Genomic DNA, 21,247 nt, shown 5'->3' on the forward strand with positions numbered 1-21,247 from the left:
TTCTTTGCCATGAAATTTTTAAATTTAATCACTTAACGGGACATGGCATTGTCAAAGAAATTGTACACAGGAGAAAACACGCATAGGCGTGGCTTTGCCCTTCCAAAGCACTAAAGCGAGAAAGACAGTGGACTCATGCAGCCAGCCTAGAAACCTAATCACACTATAAAGTCAAACATAAGATAAATGTGCGCATGAAAATTCTTTCACACTCTCATTCTTTCTGTTTAGAGGGCTTTGCCTCTAGAAGGTTTAGAGGGCTGGTCTGCCCGGTAGGAGGAATAATTTCTAGGTAAATTAGTACTTACCGTCATCTTTGTCGGGTTTGATTGTAACCTGAGCCCCTGGGAACTCTGATCCAATTCGCCCACCCATCGGCATGCTCAGGAGAACGTGGAATGTTTCCTCCTCTTCAAACAAAGAGTCATCAATTATAATGACCCTGCACATCTTCTCCCGCTCATCTTTGTCAAAGCGGATAACACTGGTGTGGTCCTCGGGCCGGGATATGTAATCAGAATAGGAGAGCACAGACGTTGGCACGGTTCCTCTTGCCGTTCCTGGAGGCAGGGAGGATCCAAAAGGGGCTTATAAAACATACTATAAGAGTATTTCCAGAAACGATTATTTTCATCTGTAGCATTTTCATGGTCCATCGTATCTATGAATACTCCTGGAAATTGCAATAGCGCCTACATACTGTTCTGGCATCATGAGTCATCTTCAAAATGGTCTCCAACATATGACAAATATTACATTTCAAATGTTTTCTCCTCTACTTCCTGCCAGTGGTCTTTTTAAAGCAACACAATAATATAATATAATAGCTCCAACTCTTCAAATGCTTGCGGTGTACAGGCAAAGTGCCAAGCGATTTCCATGCATTGCCTCCTTAATCCTCTTAACCAGTCTATTGGGTTTTACAGGTTTAGTAACTGAGGTTTATAGAAGTCAAACCACTTGCTCTGGGACCCAGAGCTCAAGGTTGATCCTGAAATTTGCATTTTGACCACCATACTTTATTGACTTTCAACTCATATACATTAATGAAAATTTTAATGAAAGTCTGCTAAGGTGTTAACTGTACCTATGACCTTTTCTTTTATATGCTTAGAAAAAATTTACCTGTTTCCTAGAAAGGTGTTTAGAATATTAATTATATTATGTTTTGATCTAAATTTTGTGTTACATAAAATCACCTTTCAGAGCATGCTGACTCAATGAGCAAGACAAGCATTTTTAAATTTGGTTGCAATGAGTCTCAAACTAGTTTAAAATTAATTCTTTTCCTTGGGTATGCATTTCCTTGCCTCTTCTTTTGGTTGTTGTTTTTAATAGTAATCTCCTTCTACTTGAGCAGGCTTGAGTAGAGGAGGGGAACTTCAATTTCCTACAATCCCAGAGGCCTTGAGTATTAGAGTAAACCAAGTATATCAGAAATGTTTTCAATAAGCAGCAAAGTCCTTCCAGACCCTCAAAGGTGCCATAGTGAAGGAGGTTGTCTGCATGCACTTTTTTTTTTCTTTTTGAAAATTGTACTAAAAAAGTGTAACCTTCATGGCTTAATGTTATAGCTCCGACATGATAAGAGGCTTATTTATATCTTTGCGGGGACATTTTATTTCATTTGCAAATCAAGCTACCTTGCCGCGTATAACAGATCACCATCAACTCCTGGCTCACGTCTCCACTTCTCCTGATGGGAACGAACAGTTCGCCAACGTCCTCTTCAATGGAATATTCAGACTGGGGGATGAACACAGTTGATTCTAAGGAGAAAATACAATAGTTTTTGTCTGAGCTTCTTATATGTGAAACGATCTTGTGCAAATCAAAACTGCTCTCGTGACTGATCATTTCCCCTTGCATATTCTTTTATTTTTAAATTTTTCCTCATGTACGATCTCAATTTTATTTACTTATTTGTTATACATCTCAGTTTTATTATTCTTCTTAATATCATTATTATTTTGGTTCATTGTTACCCTCCTGCTCTCTTCCTCCTCTTTATCATCATTATCATTATCTGCATAATTGTTAGCCTGGTGCTCTGTGATGACCTAGATGGGTGGGACAGGGGGAGGTGGGAAGAAGGTTCAAGAGGGAGGGGATATTTGTATACTGATCGCTTATTTAGTTTTTTTTTTTTTAATTGGAGTACAGTTACTCTGTGCTGCTGTGTCAACTTCGGCTGCACAGTAAAGCAAATCAGCCATATGTATACAACATCTCATTTTTTTTTTTTTCTTCCCATTTTGGTCAACACAGAGCACTGTGCTATACTGTCGGTTCTCATTGGTTACCTATTTTATACACAGTAGTGTACATATGTCAATCCAAACCTCCCAGTTCATCATTGACCCTCCCTGCCCCGCCCTCCCTCCATGCCCCCACATATCTACATTTCTGTCTCTATTTCTGCTTTGCAAATAGACCATCTTACCATTTTCTAGATTCCACATATATTCGTTAATATACACTATTTGCTTGTCTATTTCTTACTCTGTATGACAGTCTCCATGTCTCTGCAAATGACCCAATTTGATTCATTTTTATGGCTGAGTAATATTCCATCGCTAAAGCTGAAACTCTAATACTTTGGCCACTTCATGCGAAGAGCTGACTCACTGGAAAAGACCCTCATGCTGGGAAGGATTAGGGGCAGGAGGAGAAGGGGATGGCAGAGGATGAGATGGCTGGTTGGCATCACTGACTCGATGGACATGAGTCTGAGTGAACTCTGGGAGTTGGTGATGGACAGGGAGGCCTGGTGTGCTGTGATTCATGGGGTTGCAAAGAGTCGGACACGGCTGAGTGACTGAACTGAACTGAACTGAATATTCCATTGTATATAGGCACCCCGCCCCTCCCCCTCCCCACATACTCTTTCAGAAGAGCTCAGAGTGAGGGGAAGGAGGGAAGAGAGGGGAGAAGAAATAGCTATAATGCAGGTAGGCTCCAGACCAATGAATTCTTAACCCAGAAATAGAACACAGCATTGCATTCAACTCCAGTAATTGCTTTTTTCTCAATTAGTAAGTGCTGCTGCACACTCCCTTTAAACCCGACCTCATTCTCTTGGTGAAGATCACCGTCCTCCAGTGGAGCAGTTTGGCTTTTAGATGTAGACGAGACCGTAGAAGTGCTCTTGTCTCACCCCTGACTTTGATGAGGGAACTTGGACCCACGGAGTTGAAATTACTTGTCAAGAACTCTTACTGATCAAGTTCAGATTAAAATTCAGATCTTGTAATGGCCATTCTATTATATTTTTTAACCCCATGTGTCCCTTCTAAATGATCAATGATTAAAAGTATAATTATGCATTGTTTAACACCTGGTGATTTTGTTTGTTGTTTCCTAAATAGCAGTCCCTATAGAATGGATTCATCTATATATTGACTGTAATGGACACATCTATCATTTCCTTCTTCTCCTAGAGGAATAACCATAATACTGAGTATACAACATTATACAATATTGTAAGTCTCAATGATTCATTTTGTAAGGTAGAGGAGAGGTACAGTAAATAGCAAAAATGGCACAATGAAGTTGTTGAAAATTATGGTTCAGTGTAAAACTGTCTATCCGTCATGTGCTCAGTCAGGTCCAATTCTTTGTGACCCCATGGACTATAGTTGCCAGGCTCCTCTGTCCAGGGGGTTTCCCAGATAAGAATACTGGAGTAGGTTGCCATTTCCTCCTCCAGGGGACCTTCCTGGCTCAGGGATTGAACTGGCATCTCCTGCATTGCAAGCAGATTCTTTATTGCTTGAGCCATCTACCAATAAAACATTCAATAAAACATTTAGGTCAATAGCTAGGCATGATAAACCCTCAAACAGATGCTTTGATATTTGCCTGGGAGTCTGTTTCACTGGAAGTCCCACATATACATAGAAAATGTTCTGGTTACTTTGAAAACAGTAAGCCACACTGCTGTGGATGATTATAAAAGACGCTGGAATAATGGACACTGGTCATCAAGGTCCACGTTCCACCCCTCTCCACCCTGCCCTGTACCCCAAGGGCTGACTAATGTGAACCACGTCAAAGGTTTCCCTTGTTCTCTGGCTTCCGGCTGGGCCAGCCAAAGTGCAGCACAGACAGGACCTTCCCCCCGCCTGCCCTCAAGGTCCCAGAGCTGGCAGCACCCCAACAAATAAAGGTCATTGTGCCCACTGGCTGCCCCAGCTCACACACTGACTCAGCTAGCTCCTCCTTCTCTGTTCCCCCAGGCTAGAGGTGGTGATGGTACCTGCTCTTACCAGCCTTAAGGCACTTAACTATACCTGTGTTGTGCTCATTTACTCAGTCACGTCCAACTCTTTGGGACCCTGGACTATAGCCCACCAGGCTCTGCTGTCCATGGAATTCTCCAAGCAGAATACTGGAGTGGGCTGCCATTTCCTTCTCCAGGGCATCTTCCTGACCCAGGGATGGAACCCACGTCTCTTGCATCTCCTGCATTGGCAGAGATTCTTTACCACCAGTACCACCTGAGAAGCCCTGGTGGTTTCCCAATCCTCGCCCTCACCTTTGCAAATAGTCTTGTTATTCTAGTATTTTAAAATTGCTAATTTTGAATGTGCCTTTTGTTTTCTCCTGGGACTCTGATATACAAGTTTAAAAAATGGCACCAATAAAAAAGCTGTGGATATAAGCTTTCACAACTAATTATTCATTTATCAAATGTTGATGGGGTGATTTCAACTTGCCAGACACTGAACTAAGCAGAGGAGATATGGAAGTAAAAAAATCCCTGGTCTCATGGAGTTTTCATTCTAGTTGGGAGTGAAGAAGAAGAAAATACACAAATATTCAAGAAAATACATAGTATATCAGGAGGTGACAAATGATATGGAGAAGATGGAGGGTGCTGAGGGTGTAGAGAGGGTTGGGGCATGTGTATGCCATGGCAGGTCTGTATTAAACAGGAAAGTCTCTTTGATGGAGTCATATTTGAGCTGAGATTGAAAAGTGATAATGAAATACCCGATGTGAGTAACTCAGAGAAGAGAATTCCAGGCAAAGGTATGAACAAGTGAAAAGGGCCCCGGGCCAGGTATATACAAGGAATGGTGGTGGTTTAGTCCCTAAGTGGTGTCTGACTCTGCGACCCCAAGGACTGCGGGCTACCAGACTCCTCTGGCCATGGAATTTCCCAGGTAAGAATACTGCGGGGTGTTGCCATTTCCTTTTCCACGGGATCTTCCTGACCCAGGGATCGAACCCGTGTCTCCTACAGCATTGCAGGCAGATTCTTAACCACTGAGCCACCAGGGAAGCTCATATAAGGAATAACCAGGATGCTAACATGGTTCGAGTAAACTGGGCAAGGAGGACAGGACAGAACACGGGGCCAGTGAAGTGGTGATGAGGTGGGTGGTAGGCGGATCCATGGAGCTTTCAGGACTAAAGTCCATTGGAAGCACTTTGGTATTACTCAGAGCAAGATACTGTGGAAACAAAGACCACCCTATGGGATGAAACAAGCAAAGGTGATTTATTCAGAGCTTTGCTATAGCAAGGGAGTCAGTCACCATTACTTATATTTGGCTGAGACCCAAAGCAGTCAGAGGAGGGGGAAAGTTTTATTGTGGAATAAAACTTATGGTTACCAATGGAGAAAGCATGGGGGAGCAATACATTAAGAGTTTGTGATTAACAGACACACACTACTGTATACACCGAGAGACAAGGCAAGGGTGATACTGGAGAAACAGTTGAACTCTCTACTAAGTAAATGTGTGAGCTGGGCTCAGTCATGTCCAACTCTTTGCAACCCCTTGGACTGTAGACTGCCAGGCTCCTGTGTCCATGGGATTTTTCATGCAAGAATATTGGAGTGGGCTGCTATTTCCTACTCTAGGGGATCTTCCTGACCCAGGGATCGAACCTGTGTCTCTTGCGTCTCCTGTCTCCTGCATTGGCAGGAGGATTCTTTATCACTGTGCTGCCTGGGAAGCCCTTACTAAGTAAACAGAGACACAGAAAAGAGTGACCACAGGGTCATCCTTTGAGATGTAAGCACTGGTTATTTTCACATGGTAGGACCACAAGTGACTTTCATTTCTTTAAATCTCTGAATTCCTGACAAGGAACATGTGCTACCTTTATATCTTCAGATTGGTCTCACTATTCTTTGTTTTGAAAGATGAAGTCGAATAAAATGAATGTACTCTTTATTAGCCTATGTGGCTAAGTTGAAAGGAGTACTTTGATTCATTTAACAGCAATTTTATTTTTAGGTTTTGACTGTGCTGTAACTCAGGCAAAAAATACTTCTGTTCTCAGAAATAAAACAGTTGTAACTACATCTGAAAGATGTCCTTTTCTCAACTATATTGAGCAGATTGAAAAAGAGAGACTGCTAAAAACAGGATAGAAAAAAAATATGTCCTAAAACTCTTTGCTATAATAGAACAAAGAAGGGAAAGAAAAATACAGTGCCTGGATGAAGGTACTGAGTGTCCATTATCTTTAAGAAGTTTGGCATATTAAAAAATGACCCAGAAGATATTCTGGGACATCTTCAGGCTGCCCGCATGCCCTCAGACTAACCAACAAATGGCACTGAATGTGGAGTCTGCCACTGATAGGCGAACATGGATGGAAAGCTTTCTTACACTTCAACGTGTTTCTTTTTTTTTAAAACTCCAAAACAGATATATAGGCTAATTTAATAGGAACTTTAAAAATAAGACTAATGAAAACATATATAAGTCACATAGTAAGTATGGTAAGTTCACATTAGGATACCATGAGGTCCAAAAATTATTCTAAAGCACTATGCAAATAGTTTGATTAGAGTGACTCTTTGGGTAATCTTCCTTCATATCATTAAATGTTTTTATTTTGGCAAGTTTTCCATCACATGAAATAGTTTTATTTTGTACCATTTTTTTTTTTCTTATTGACCTTTTGGTACCAGAAATGTATAAATGTGTGTGGTCCTTTGAACAAGTGTTTAGTAATTTTTTCTTTCTCTTAAGACAATGACCCATGCTTCACAGCAATCGAATTAAAAAAGAAGAACTGTATCAAGTAAAACGCCTACACTGGTACAGGAGACTGAGAGGTAGTGAGGTAAAGGAGTGAATGAAAGAATGTGTAAAATGTGTTGAGGATACTGGCTGCCACACGGCAAGTGCTCGATGAATTTCGGTTATTATCACTATCAGTGCCAGTTATGGTAAGTAAAGAACCGGCAAAAGTGTACTTGTGTGTGTTTATATAATATTAAATGGCTCATAAGTAAAAGCAGTTCCCAGCCTAAGACAAAGCAGAGTTGCTGTTCTCCCCTTCTTGTTCCCATAAGGCACTTTCTTTGTTGTTCTACATCATTCTTTGTTCTACTACATCACACTCTGTTGCCATCCCTTATGTATAGAGCTCTATTTCCCATTACTCCATACACTCTTTGATAGAGGGGATTTATCCTATTATCTTTGCATCCCCAATACAGAGTGCTGTCTCAGCACCAGTGTGAGTTGGATACATTTTTAATGCATGCAAAAACAGTCTCATAACATGTTCTAGAATTAATATGCAGCAAGAGAGCTTGTAGACACAATGGTTCCTAGAGCTAGTGAATTTATAGGTGAAGAGTTATAAGACGGAGTAGAAAGAAACAACTGAACTTTTGAAATGGTTAGGAAAGCAATCCTTTGTGGAAAGAAAAAAGATTGTTTAATCTGTGAATATGAAATCTAACAAACATTACATTTATGGTAAGAGAAATAACAACCATATTTGTATTGTGCTTCTTGTTTTTATGGAACTCTTTCATAAGAATTTCTTTTTTGTTCATTGGGAAGCAAAATATTAATAAAATATAATTAATTCATAATTAACAAATTAAATAATATTAATAGTAATAAAAGCTGTTTGACTTGATTAAGGTCAGACAACTAGAGATGGTAGAGTTGGGAATCAAAGCCAGGTCTTGTAATTTCAAGACCACTGGTCTTTGACAAGGCAAGGAACATACCAGGCATTTGCTGTACCAGAATATTTGTCAGTCATCACAGGGATGATCATGGCCTGGAATGAATGGGGCTGAACTTCATCCAGAAAATGCCAAGACAGCTTAGATGACCATTACATAAGATGAAATTATGGCAAGTTTTTATTTGGTAGCCTTTAAGATTATATAAAGAGTACACGTGTGTGTGTTTGTACGCGTGTGTGTATTTGTTATTAAAATCCCACTTCTCAGATTTAATATGAGTAGAGAGTATTCTGTGTTATGCTGGGCTTATAAATAGGAAAGCACATGAATTTAAGTGTCTTATTTCTTAAGGTCAAGTACGGCAATTTTACCAATGGGCAAATACCAAGCAATGGCTTCAAATAAGCTCTAACTAATGGGCCAGTTTATATGTAGTAAAGCTGTCATAGGCTTGTTCCAAAGAGAGAAGCTTTATTATGCTAGCTTACCCAAAACTTACCCCAAACTCAGGACTAAAAGAAAATTTAATTGTTTATTCCTAGATAATGCAGATAAAATAAATGTAATTAAATTGTTAACTGTTCTTTAATGGAAATGATAAACATAACTGAGCTTCATTTTCAACTAAGGACAAAGATGTTAAACAAGCAGAGCCAGAGCTCCGGTTCTCCCATCCTCTTTCTTTAATTATGCTCCGTTGTTAAACCCAGAGATTTCCACATACGTCTCCATTTCATGTACTCAGTAGATTGTATCTTCACAGACCATTTAAGAGTTTTCTGGCTGATGAAATAAAGTAGGCTGGCAGTTTAAAAGAAAGTCATGTCTGTCTTCTGACAGGATTTCAGCTTTAGCGGAGTCTCTCCAAGTTTTGTATAAATGCCAGCCCTCAAAAAGCCAATTCAACCTTTTTTTCCTTCTTGGCTGCAGTGAGACAAGTCAGGACTGTAGGAGTGTGGCAGGGGAAGGGAAGGTCAAATTACACTCAAAAGCAGTGAGGTTCATTTTTACCAACATCAGCCAAGGCTGTGCAATGCCAAGAAAACGTGATCTCATAGAAGTTAGGAGCAATGATTCAAGAGATTTTTCACCAAAAAGTGGGGGTGGGTTGGCGGTTATGTAAGAAATATGGAAATGTAAGGCAAGGATGAAAAGTTTTGACTGATGAAGATATGAAGAAATTTGAATAATTAAGTGTTATATGGAGAACAAATTAATCCCCAAACCGTCTAATCCTTAAAGTATTTGTTTAAACAACATTTAAAAGACTTTAAAAAGTCCCTGATGCTGGGAAAGATTGAGGGCAGAAGGCGAAGAGGGTGTCAGAGGATGAGATGGCTGGATGGCATCACCAATGCAATGGACATGAACTTGGGCAAACTCTGGGACATAGTGAAGGACACAGAGGCATGTGTGCTGCAGTTCACGGGGTCGCAAAGAGTTGGAGACAACTGAGCGACTAAACAACAAAGTCATGAAATAATTCTAGAAAAATGAGATCAGTGATGTACATGTCGATAATCCTACGCATACTCGTAGTTCACTGACTTAAGAAAAGTACAGCTTCTCTTCTTTCATTTTTGAGTTCCCTAATCCAGCAGCATATCTAAGAATGCTGACCCATTCATCTAGAAAAGTCTGTGCTATGGAAATCCAAACATTACATGTAAAAATGCCCTTTGCAAAGTGCTTTGTCATAAAAAGCCAACAGCGACAACACGAGCGAGGTGCCGGTCGCTCTTACCATCTCCTGGGTCCACGATCTCCACTGTGGTCACTGCGGGGAACTCCAGGGCAGCCAGCACGGGCTCTGAGAGAACCACCTGGAAGGTCTCGGACTGCTCGTGCGCCCCGTCGCTCAGAATCCGCACTCTCCACGTGGCCCGGGTCTGGCCTGGGTTGAACTGCACTTGTTTCTGTGCTTTGCCCTTGAAGTCCTTGTCTTTTTTTGCAGTCCCATCTCTTGTGCCAATACCTTCACAAAAACATAACATCATAGCCGCAGTGTCATTTTCAGTTGGGTTGTTGAGGTTTTCCTTGCTGTTAACATTCTGTGTTACGATATCCTGCAGTGCAAAGTAAATCCTGCTTCGATTCCATGAAATGGATAATTTTAAGTGTCCTGCTGTAGGTATTAACAGTCCATGATTTCTGTTCTACTGTGGCCCCAGTATGGTTCTTTCACATATTCTTTTTTTAAAAAAAGTATTTATTTGGCTGCTCCAGGTCTTAGTGTGGCAAGCAGGAATTTTAGTTGAGGGATATGGGATCTAGTTCCCTGACTAGGGATTGAACCCAGGCCCCCTGCAGGGGGAGCACAGAGTCTTAGCCACAGGACCAGTAGGGAAGTCCTTCCGTCATATATTTGTGAGTTAAGTTTGTATTAGAACTGCTTGTAAAGTGAGATAGAGGAAACTGATGCTCACACTCTGAAACAGTCGTACACCCACAAATTCATGTAATCTAAAAACTCTTCACACTTACTTTTTTGCATGGGTTGTATTGTATGTGTCATATTTTTAAAACTTGAGAAAAATTCTCTAACTAGAAAATATAAGCCAGCAAGAGACTCTGTGAGTCAGTGAATTCTTTGATAATCTGAGCTGTAAATGACCAAGAATAATAATAAAAATTTACAATATTCACTCAACATTAGAACCCTTAAAAAATCGAATTCACTGTTTGTCAACATGACCCCTGCCAGGCTTTTCTTTGTGGAGCGCTCCAGAATTCCATGAAGCCAAGTGAACAGAACTGGAGAGCTAAATATATACGACTTTTGTGAGTGGTATGTTTGGCTTCCTCTGTGGGTTCACGCAAGGTCAATTTCCACTAGCTGGGAAGGTTGAAGGATCTCTGAGTCTCCAAGAACATTATGAGAAGATCTTTGTTTGCCATTACTATGCCACATACTCAAATAATAAAATATATTATCTATAAAGCGATGAATAAGAGTCAAAAAATTCAACATCACATAAAAGTTACAAAATTGCAGTTAGTACTTGTTCTATCTTCGGGTATTGAATCAGAACCTCTTAATGATTCATGTTAATAGGATAATTTTCAAATATATTTCTTTAAACATTGGTCATTTTCAGAGAAGTTGGTAGAAAGACAGATTTAAAAGGAGAAAAATAAAATTTTGAGCCTACTGGAATGAAAAAATCTGAAAATAAATTCTTTGCATCACTTCTCATTTAATTGAAAAAATTATCTTGTTTCCAGAAAAAAAAGTCCCTTTGTTCTTCAAAGTAGGAAAAAAAGTGGACCAAGTAAGATTTGTTCAACCACCAATATACATAGAGCACCTACTATGTACTAGACAAAACAGATAAAACCTCTGCCCTTGTGGTGCTTATGCAAGAACAATTTGAACATTATTTCTTCATCTGAATATATCACTTCCTATAGATCTCAGAAATATTGCCTATCATTCAATAAGAGATAAAGCATAATTTATTGAATGGCAACAAAAAAGGGGCACAGAACCAGGAATTTCAGCACTACATATCTTATTGAGCATTTCAGACTTCCTGTTAGCTCTCTGGTTCCTAGAACACACAGAGTGGCTGTCAACACTTCTTAGATCCACTACAATTTACTGCCAAGGTGATGATGAAAGGAATCATTCTCTTTGAGGTTCCAGCACACACGCGGCTCATTGACCCATTTATTCCCAGTGGTACGACCTGCAAAAGAATCTATTATTTCGCCTCTGATAGCTACTGCCCACTTTTCTGTCTTGTTTTGTTTCATCAACAATGCATTATTTTCCCAGAGATTCAAAAGGCAGTGAAAAACCAGAAGGATTCTGTACAACACAAGGAATGTCCACTAGTTCCAACTAGTCATGCTTCTAATTGATAATTAAGTCATCCAACCTAAGAAAAAATAAACTGCAAAAGCAAATCTCAGTTGTTGCTGCCAAAAAAACACCCAGAAATTTTCTGGTGGATTTTATAAGAGATTTTCAGTTGGATGTGAAGTATAAACAGACAATATCTTTGATTTATCAAATGAAGAGAAATAGATTTCTATTTTGTGGAAAAGATTGTCATCTTAAACTGTTTGACATGTTTCTCAAACATGAGAAAACAATGAAAGGCATGTCATCTTTTTTAAAAGGTTGAATAAGAGCCAGATGGAATATTAAACGTGCTTCGAGTAAAAATAAAGATTCCCTTTTCATAAGTAACACATAGGACCTACTCTAAACACAGGGCTAGTCTACCTTGTTACTTAAAGTGTGGTACTTGGGTCAGCAGCTTGAACAAGACCTGGGCACTCGTTAGAAATTCAGAATTTAAATCCATACCCCAAACTTACTTAATCAGAATCATTTTAACAAGATCCTCATGTAATGTGCATAAGACTCACACGGGTGGGTAGACACATACGAAATACGTCATACCTCCATGAAGCCCTAGACAGAGGTGCCTAACTTTAATAAAGAATGAAGAAATGGTGTACAGATTGTAAAGGAGATGGTCCACACTTGAATGCAATAGACAAGACAGTCACAGAGTCAATGTTCAAAAACTTTGCTCCTACTTGGAGATACAAATACTCAGCTGGTAAACCATACCTGTTATAGAAATATTATTATACGGGGCAAAAAGAATTCTGGAAATTAAAAGCTTACAAATTAGGCTTAAATTGATGTTTTTTTTCAAAGATAACTATTAAAGAAAACATATTACTCTGATTTACTGAATTTACAATTTACAATTGCATCTCTTCCTGTGGTGTGGAAAAATGGCATGGAGGTTAAGTAAGGTACTTTGGGCTTCCCAGGTGGTGCTAGTGGTAAAGAACCTGCCTGTCAATGCAGGAGACATAAGAGACACAGGTTCGATCCCTGGGGCAAGAAGATACCCTGGAGAAGGGAATGGCAACCCACTCCAGTATTCTTGCCTGGACAATCCCACGGACAGAGCAGCCTAGTGGGCTATAGTCCATGCGGTTGCAAAAAAATTAAACGTGACTTAGCAGTTAAACAACAACATCATAATTACAGTCATTACCTTATAGTCCATTTTCTAACACAGTGTCTGTGTTAGACACTTACCAAGCACTCATAAAATACTAGTTGAGTTAGTGAATAAAGGATTGTAAAGTGTAAAAAGCGATGGGTAAAGTACTTAAAGAGCTTAGCTAAATAGCTTGTATTTAGTAAATGTTTGGTAACTGGAAGCAATTATATGTTTGAAATTGAATTTCTTCTGTGAAATGCAAATACAGATTTAATTTATCACTGGGCTATTATGGTTATGAAATGAACAATTATCTCTGGGAAAATACATATATAAAACTCATGATTTATTATCTGGTGAGGTTAACCTAGTAGAGCTATAGAGCCTTTATAGGATTGTGAGTGATTTCCATACTAGAAGGAAATACTGGTTCATTGAAAAAAATAACTGCAGGAGAAAAAAAAAGAGCACTCATTCAGTATTTTAGCATCCAGCTTAAAAGTGCAACAGAGAGAAAAATCTGAAAAGATAGTTTAAAAAATATATTTTGTTTGATGTGGGCCATTTTTAAAGTCCTTATTGAATTTGTAATAACATTGCTTCTGCTTTACATTTGGTATTTTGGCTGCAAGGCACATGAGATTTCAGCTCCCCGACCAGAGATCGATCCACACCCTCTGCACTGGGCGGTGAAGTCTTACCCACTGGACCTTGAGGGAAGTCCCTGGAAAGATAGTTGAAAAAGTATTTTTCAACTATTAACTTTCCCATTCCTATCAAGTGACTAAGTGAGTGAATAATTAAATTCACACACTAGGAGTGGGAATTTAGGTAACATGCAAATAGATGAAAACTTGCTGAAGAGTCACTAAGATGCTCTATTTTTTAGTTATTATTTTCCCTGCAACTTATCTGCTATATTTTCAAGCACAAAGCACAGTTAAGGCACATCTCTCACTGACTATGTAAGACAGAATTAATTAGATTTCTGATCTGAAGGTCACATTGTGTGTGCACGGAAAGAGCATAGGTCTTTGAGGGCAATAAGAACATTCACTGTGCTCTGGAAGGTTAAACGCAGACTGTAAATGACTGTCTACCAAGAGGCATGTGCTAAAAGCAAAGCTGGGGGATGGGTCTAAGGGTCGACCAGTACTCCTGAAGCTAGAACAATCTTGAGGAACTGGCAAAGCACGGTGTGAAAAACCCTCCTCTAAAATTAAAACAACAAAAAGCGTTTTTGAAATCTGGGGTAATTAGTATACTGCATCCAGGCATCAGGAGGAATCATGGCAGGTGCGTGGGGACAGTGGTCCTGGCAAAAGCTTGGTGTGTGGAATGTGTATGTGTGGGCTTGTGTGTATGTGTGTGCATGTGTCTGTGTGTGTGTACGTGCATTGATATGGATCTACTGTTTAAGGTTTTTTAATTTTGTGGACCAGTAAAATTTCAAATAATCATTTTGGAAACAAACACAGGGTTATCGGTTTTTTTATTTTGCCAACATTTCCCTAGATTCTTACCTTAGTTGATACTCTCAATGAAAGCTATTTCACCCCATGAAAACTCTATGAGCCTAGATGTCTGTATAACATTGTTGTTCTTGTTTAGTCACTAAATCATGTCTGACTCTTTTGTGACCCCACGGACTGTAGCCTACCAGGCTCCTCTGTCCATGGGATTCTCCAGGCAAGAATACTGGAGTGGGTTACCATTTCCTTTCCCAAGGGATCTTTCCCACCCAGGGATTGAACCTGCATCTCTTGCATTGGCAGGTGGATTCTTTACCACTAAGAGACCAGAGAAGCCCCTATATAACATAGGCTACTAAAAAATAATATAACTGTCTGGGGTGCAATCACTTTTCACTAACGTGCCAAATATTTTGTGCTGATAAAATGGCTGCTTAAAAGTACAAATATACCTACTTTTCTCTATTTTACACTTACATGAAATTGAATGTGAGATTAGAGCTGATAAAGGTTTTACTCTTGTGTTTCTGACTCTCAGTTTTACATAAAGGGGTAAAGCAGCAAAAAATGATTAATATTTAATAACACCTTTCTGTTAATTCTGGAAAAAAGTCACAACGTATACCTTTTATGTAGTGTTAGGATGCTTGAAACTTTTAGTGACCTACCAGAACATTTGAAAGCAACAGATAGTAAATTATACTTCAATGCCTAATAGGTCACTAAGTAGGTTTTTTGTTTACTTATTATCAAACTAGCTTTCATAATTTGATATTTCAGCAGACTTTTATCTTATAAATTACAGAGTTGCTTGAGCCTATTCTAAGATTTTGGAGAAGGAAATGGCAACCCACTCCAGTATTCTTGCCTGGGAAATCCTGTGGACAGAGGAGCCTGGCTGGCTACAGTCCATGGGGTTGCAAAGAGTCGGACATGACTGAGCGACTAAACAACCTTCTAAGATCTGCTACTGCTGCTGCTGCTGCTAAGTTGCTTCAGTCGTGTCCGACTCTGTGCGACTCCATAGACGGCAGCCCACCAGGCTCTCCCGTCCCTGGGATTCTCCAGGCAAGAGTACTGGAGTGGGTTGCCATTTCTTCCTCCAATGCATGAAAGTGGAAAGTGAAAGTGAAGTCGCTCAGTCGTGTCCGACTCTTAGCGACCCCATGGACTGCAGCCCACCAGGCTCCTCCGTCCGTGGGATTTTCCAGGCAAGAGTACTGGAGTGGGGTGCCATTGACATTTAAATTATTTTCACATATGAGCGATTATTGCCATTTTTTTGTTAATTTATATACCAGGGCAACATCATATGTAGGTAGAAATTTTGAAGCGATATATATTTTGATTACATATTCCTTATTTTTCAACCTTTGTTTCTTTGATTTAGCCTCAACACAAAACTTTTGGCATGTTTCGTTAGCAGTTTAAAGAGCCTTTAATTGTCAATCTCTCCCTAAGCTTTAAACCTAGACCAGAAAAATGAAACATTTTTTAATTATTATAAAATCATGAAATTTTGATAGAAAAAGGGATATGGGGACAGAAGAGCAAATTAAACTTACTTATAAAGGAAGTCTCTCCCAAATAACCTCTACGCTTAAGCACGATATCTAGAAATTTGGAGTCCTCATTGATCAAGTAATATTCCTTTTCAAAGGAGATCCATGCCCAATTCAGACGAAAATGCTGCTTGGTTAATTTGTTTCCACCTGGAAAACAAAAGTGTAAAGCCTCAGATTAGTGCTCTGTTTACTGAATGACCTTAGACATTCCAAAGATGACTCAAATGATGTAGCATTAGGAATCCCTCTAGTTACTTGGCTTGATTCACAATCTAGAATATATCCAAGGAAAACCAGCTTACTGTCCACCCACTGTTACGAAGACACACAATAGCTGGCATAAATCTTCGCAAAATGCCTTAGTCTTTAGCAGGGGAAATGGATTACTAGGAAGGAGCACAGGACTACCAAAAGTGATTCTGTTTTTTCACAAAATCAAATATTCCAGCTGAAGGATGAGTCACTCCCCACAAGGTGCCGCTAGAGAGCAAGTTTTGCCAAAAAGAATGCTGCAAGTCGTTTTTGTGGTGTTAAACATACACACACACACAGCTTCACAAATACCTTTTTCTGGTTCACTGAGCAATTGGGTGGAAGGCTTTAATTATAACCACTTAAGGAAAAACAAATATCCCTTCTCTGCCTCCCTTCCCCACTAGAGTCCACTCCATTCCTTAGAGCAAACAGACAGCTCCTTTCATTGATTTCATTCTACACTGAAGATAAGGCTTTCTCCTCCCACCATCCCCTCAAAATGGAGCTGGCTTCCCATGCGGGGGAAAATAAACCTTGTGTGTGATCTCTATAATGTGAAAGCTGCCCTGCTAGGTAAAAGAAAAGAGAAGTGGTTATCAGCTGATCACTATGCATGTATCCTTCTATTTCCTTTGATCTACACCAATTATTTCAGAGTAAGGTGAGGTTTATAAACAAAGGCATCAATAATTGCTTTTAAGCCTTCCTGTAAAAGGGTGGGAAAAAGCCCAAATACTAAACACAGCTAGAGGCACAATTTTAATTTCAGTTTCTTTCCTTCTGAGTTCACACAAGGCTATGCTAGAGAGAGAAACGAGACAGGAAAACATCAAGGCTTTAATAAAAAATCTGCACACGGAGAAACAGAGTGAGTGAACAAACACGTGAAAAAAAATGTTCACCTTTGCTGGAAAAAAAATTTTTTTAATTGCAGTATGTTTGAGCTTTGAAATGACATGTGCTAAAGATGAAAGAGAACACCCAGTACAGCTGAGATTACGTAAGGAAATTGTTTTTCTTGTTTATTGCTGTTTAAATAGTAAATTAGCACAAGCCATTTAGACAGCTACATGGCAATGCATGTAAAAACAAAAAGATGTTCATACCATGTGATCTCGTAAGTCCTTCTATGGGAGAAGCAAAAATATATTTGTAAGGGACTGTGCATTGCGATACATTCTGTACTAGCCTCCAAATAGAAAATCTTAGAATTTATTATTTTTATGGTATATAAAAATAAACAAAAGAGAATTCAAAAAAAAAGAGAGAATTCAGCCATTAAACAAAAAAAATATGAAATTTTTATTGAAATACTTAAAACACTTAAAATACAGAAACAATATTGATGCTTGTCAATGCAGGAATATAACATGAGACGTTACAAATAGGGAGCTGCTTGATGTTTAGATGGGTGGGGTTGAAGATGTTTCAACTTTTCATTTAAGTTTTAATATGTAAGATAAATAGATTGGAGAACAGGAGTTCCTTCCACATTCTGTTCTTAACTTATTGTGCCTGCCATGTCCTAGATACTGGGTACTGTTCTGGAGGGGGTGAGCGGCACAGGCTGAGTGCTCCCCAACCTGGAGTCCACAGCCTACTTCACTTCTATCTGCTGTTTGATTTTGAGCAAGTTTCTTTCCTAGACCTCTGTTTCCTCATCTGGAGAGTAAAATGAAGGTAATGTTAATTAATGCTTGGGTCAAGTGAGATAAGTCTTACATGCATCCATTACTACTGCTGCTGCTGAGTCGCTTCAGTCGTGCCCGACTCTGTGCGACCCCAGAGACGGCAGCCCAGCAGGCTCCCCTGTCCCTGGGATTCTCCAGGCAAGAACACTGAAGTGGGTTGCCATTTCCTTCTCCAATGCATGAAAAGTGAAAGTGAAGTCGCTCAGTCATGTCCGACTCTTCGCAACCCCGTGGACTGCAGCCTACCAGACTCCTCCGTCCATGGGATTTTCCAGGCAAGAGTACTGGAGTGGGGTGCCATTGCCTTCTCCAATGCATGCATTACAGTGTGATACAAATGTAGCCTCCTTCAACAAAAGTTCGCCGGTTCCTCGCGATGCACCAAGCATTCTCAAATCTACCCAGCTCACCAACTGCCTGACTCTTAATCTGCCTTAAATCCCCAGTCCTCCTTTGCCCCATCTCCCTACAGCTGCAGCGCACATCAAGCCATGAGGCAATCTTTGCAGATTTCTGGTTTCACCTACCCTCTCTTATTCCATTTGCCTCTAACCTGCTTACTCTGAGGTTTAGCCAAGAGTCTTGCTGCTCCGTGAATTTGTCACCCTGGCCCTTCTTGTCACTTCTACTTTCCTGCCTACAATGATGATGTCCCCATCACTCTTCTGCTTGAACTTTCTACTCAAAGTCTCGCTTTACCATCTCCTCCATGAAGCCTCCTGTCATCATTCCAGCCCTCTCATCTCAGTAATTCTGCATCTGTTCATCTCTCGATTGTTTTGGGCAGTTTTGCAATTTACTGGATATCTTCTCCTACTGTTTAGTTATACACATTTCCTAATTGTAGTCATTTTCATCAGAGACTGAGAGTGGCCATTCATTCTTTTACCATCACCAAGACCTGGTCTTGCTGTCTTTAAAAATACTTTTTTACACTATTGCCTTTATGTTCTATTATTGAGAACATTTCTTCTAGAAAGTCATAGATACCCAACAAGAATAGAATAACATTTAATTACCTAAATTAATACCTAACAGCTTTCTGATTTCTCATTATTACTTGAAAACAACTTTATGCTGCACTTCCCTCTCATTCAGATTGTGGCTCCATCAAGTCCTAGACTTTCTTCCGAACTTCTGGTCCAGCTGTATCAAGCCAGTCAGTCCATCTGAATACCTACAGCTTCGTGTCCCATCGCTTCTCCACGGGGAGGAACAGCCACTCATACCCAACTTCTCATTGTTTTCTGAACTTGATGAGTGATTTTTACATGTGGGAAGTCTTCTGCTCAGAATACCTGTAGCTTCCTGCTCCTCCTTAATTTGTTTAAGGCCAAATCACCAGCTCAGGAAGCCTGGCTTAGCATGCTGTGGGTACTTCTTCCGTATCTTCAATCAGGGTAATTGTAATTCTTTATCTTCATGCTTATTCTACCCGAGCACCCCCCCGACTCCCCCACCCCAGGACAGGCCCTGGTCAAATTCATCTGCTAGTCCAAAGCCAGTGTAATGGCGGGACACTGTGAGGTCTACCGACTTCCTCCTTGACTGTCGATAAAAGGCCTATGGAGTAAATACGATTTTCAGTTATAAAATGGATACTGTGCAACTCCTGTTTTATTCCTTATTTCTTAAAAGTTCTCAGCTTACAAAAAATAAAAATAAAACACATACTACAGTTTGACTTGACTGTGATTAATCACATCTGACCTATTCAGTAACTCTTGTGTTTAATGTGTTCAACAAATGAATTTTATTATAGTTCTGTATACTTTCTTTCTGACTGTCTCTTCCCCCTATGTCTAATAATGAGATCATTAAGCATACCATTTCTCTTTAATCATTTTTAGCTAATTTTAAGATCTGATTCTCTTTCTAGAAATACTCTGGAAAATATTACCCTTTTCCTAAATATTGTATGTTTTAAGAATCTCAAGTCAGTGAGGCCTTTTTCTTGATGTTCAGTATGAAATGGCAAACACCAATAAAAAACCCAGCCTTTTCTAGTGCCTTTATTCTGGTAATTTTTCCTTACAGTGCTTTCCACAACCTCGTATCCCATTTACGCTTTCGTTTTTATTTGTTCACTCTGTCTCCTCCCATTGTAACCCATGACCTAGGAGAGCAGGGAGTTCATTTTGCTTATGGTTAGAAAAATGCTGATTTAATGAGTTAGACACTCTAACATCTTGGTCGAAAGAAGTTCAGAAATGCTTCATTTATCGGGCAATATAAATATCCTATATAAATGTAACATATCCCTTTTAGCGCTGTATATTTTTAAAACAACAACAAAAATTTTAATTAAAAAAATCTTTTTTTGACTGTGCCATGCTGCTTGCAGGATCTTAGTTCCCCAACCAGGAATCGAAACTGAGGCCCTGGCAATGAAAGTACCAAGTCCTAACCACAGGACCACCGGGAATTTCCAAAAGAAAATTATTTTTCATAGCACTCTTTCTAAAGTGTCTTGCATACGTCTATGAACACTATGTAAAGATTTTAAATGATTGCCTATGAATGTGAATTACTGGAATTTGGATTTGTCTAGATTAGACCTCCAGAGGTTATTGATGACAAAAGCCCTGTTTAACCCTTCTGTTGCATTATAAAGTAGCAGAGATGGTCTTAGGGGTGGCCAATTTCACCTCTACTTACAGATTTATAAAGCTTATTTTCTGGTTGGTGTTTATGTCCTGGAAGGATCAGAGTGCCAGGTTACTGGTTAATCAGGGGTTTCAAGTGACAGACAGCTGAATAAGTCCACCAAGGACTTCATATGTCCACCTCTTTCAGCTTTTATTTGAAATAAAATTCCAAAGAAACATTGAGAAACTTTGCTTCACAAGACCAAGACTCAGTCCAGGTAATTGTTTTAAATGCTCAGTGTTCAGTCTACATTGAGGATTTTTAAGTAGATATCTTACTAGAGGCTAGAATGTTAGTGTATAAAGCTTCACTCTAAATAGAATTAAATACTACATAACTCTTCTGATTTCTACATACGGAAATCATATTGCATCTCAGAATCTGCAAAATTTTAGGCACTACTTATTGTGCAGGAGTGCTATAAGGACCTGAAGAGCTAAGCTGAACTTTATTGTAACTCTGATTATTAAAACTGACCTTGCACATAAGTTCATTTTGATGCAGCTCCTATTTTTAGTTCAAAGGAATGAAAATCTGCAACATTAAAAGATTTAAGGTTAAAAAAAATAAAATAAAATGGGTCTTGCACATGGAACTCTGTACTTCATCTAAAGAATGTAAAGGGACTTCCCTGGAGGTCCAGTGGTTAAGACCTCGCCTTCCAATGCAGGGGTGCAGGTTCGATCCC

At 39.4% G+C, this 21,247-nt stretch overlaps 1 protein-coding gene across 1 annotated transcript in view; it reads right to left on the reverse strand.

Moving 5' to 3' along the window:
* Nucleotides 1-21,247, reverse strand: part of FREM2 (FRAS1 related extracellular matrix 2) — a 150,142-nt gene that overhangs the window by 61,612 nt on the left and 67,283 nt on the right. The window contains exons 3-6 of the mRNA XM_055542311.1: nt 15,965-16,111; nt 9,699-9,929; nt 1,644-1,769; nt 309-560 (exon numbers count right to left, since the gene is read on the reverse strand). Of these exons, the coding sequence (XP_055398286.1) occupies nt 309-560; nt 1,644-1,769; nt 9,699-9,929; nt 15,965-16,111 (756 nt within the window). The remainder of the gene's footprint in view (nt 1-308; nt 561-1,643; nt 1,770-9,698; nt 9,930-15,964; nt 16,112-21,247) is intronic.

This window comes from Bubalus kerabau, chromosome 12 (genome assembly GCF_029407905.1).
Source record: "Bubalus kerabau isolate K-KA32 ecotype Philippines breed swamp buffalo chromosome 12, PCC_UOA_SB_1v2, whole genome shotgun sequence".
In the NCBI taxonomy this organism is placed as follows: domain Eukaryota; kingdom Metazoa; phylum Chordata; class Mammalia; order Artiodactyla; family Bovidae; genus Bubalus; species Bubalus kerabau.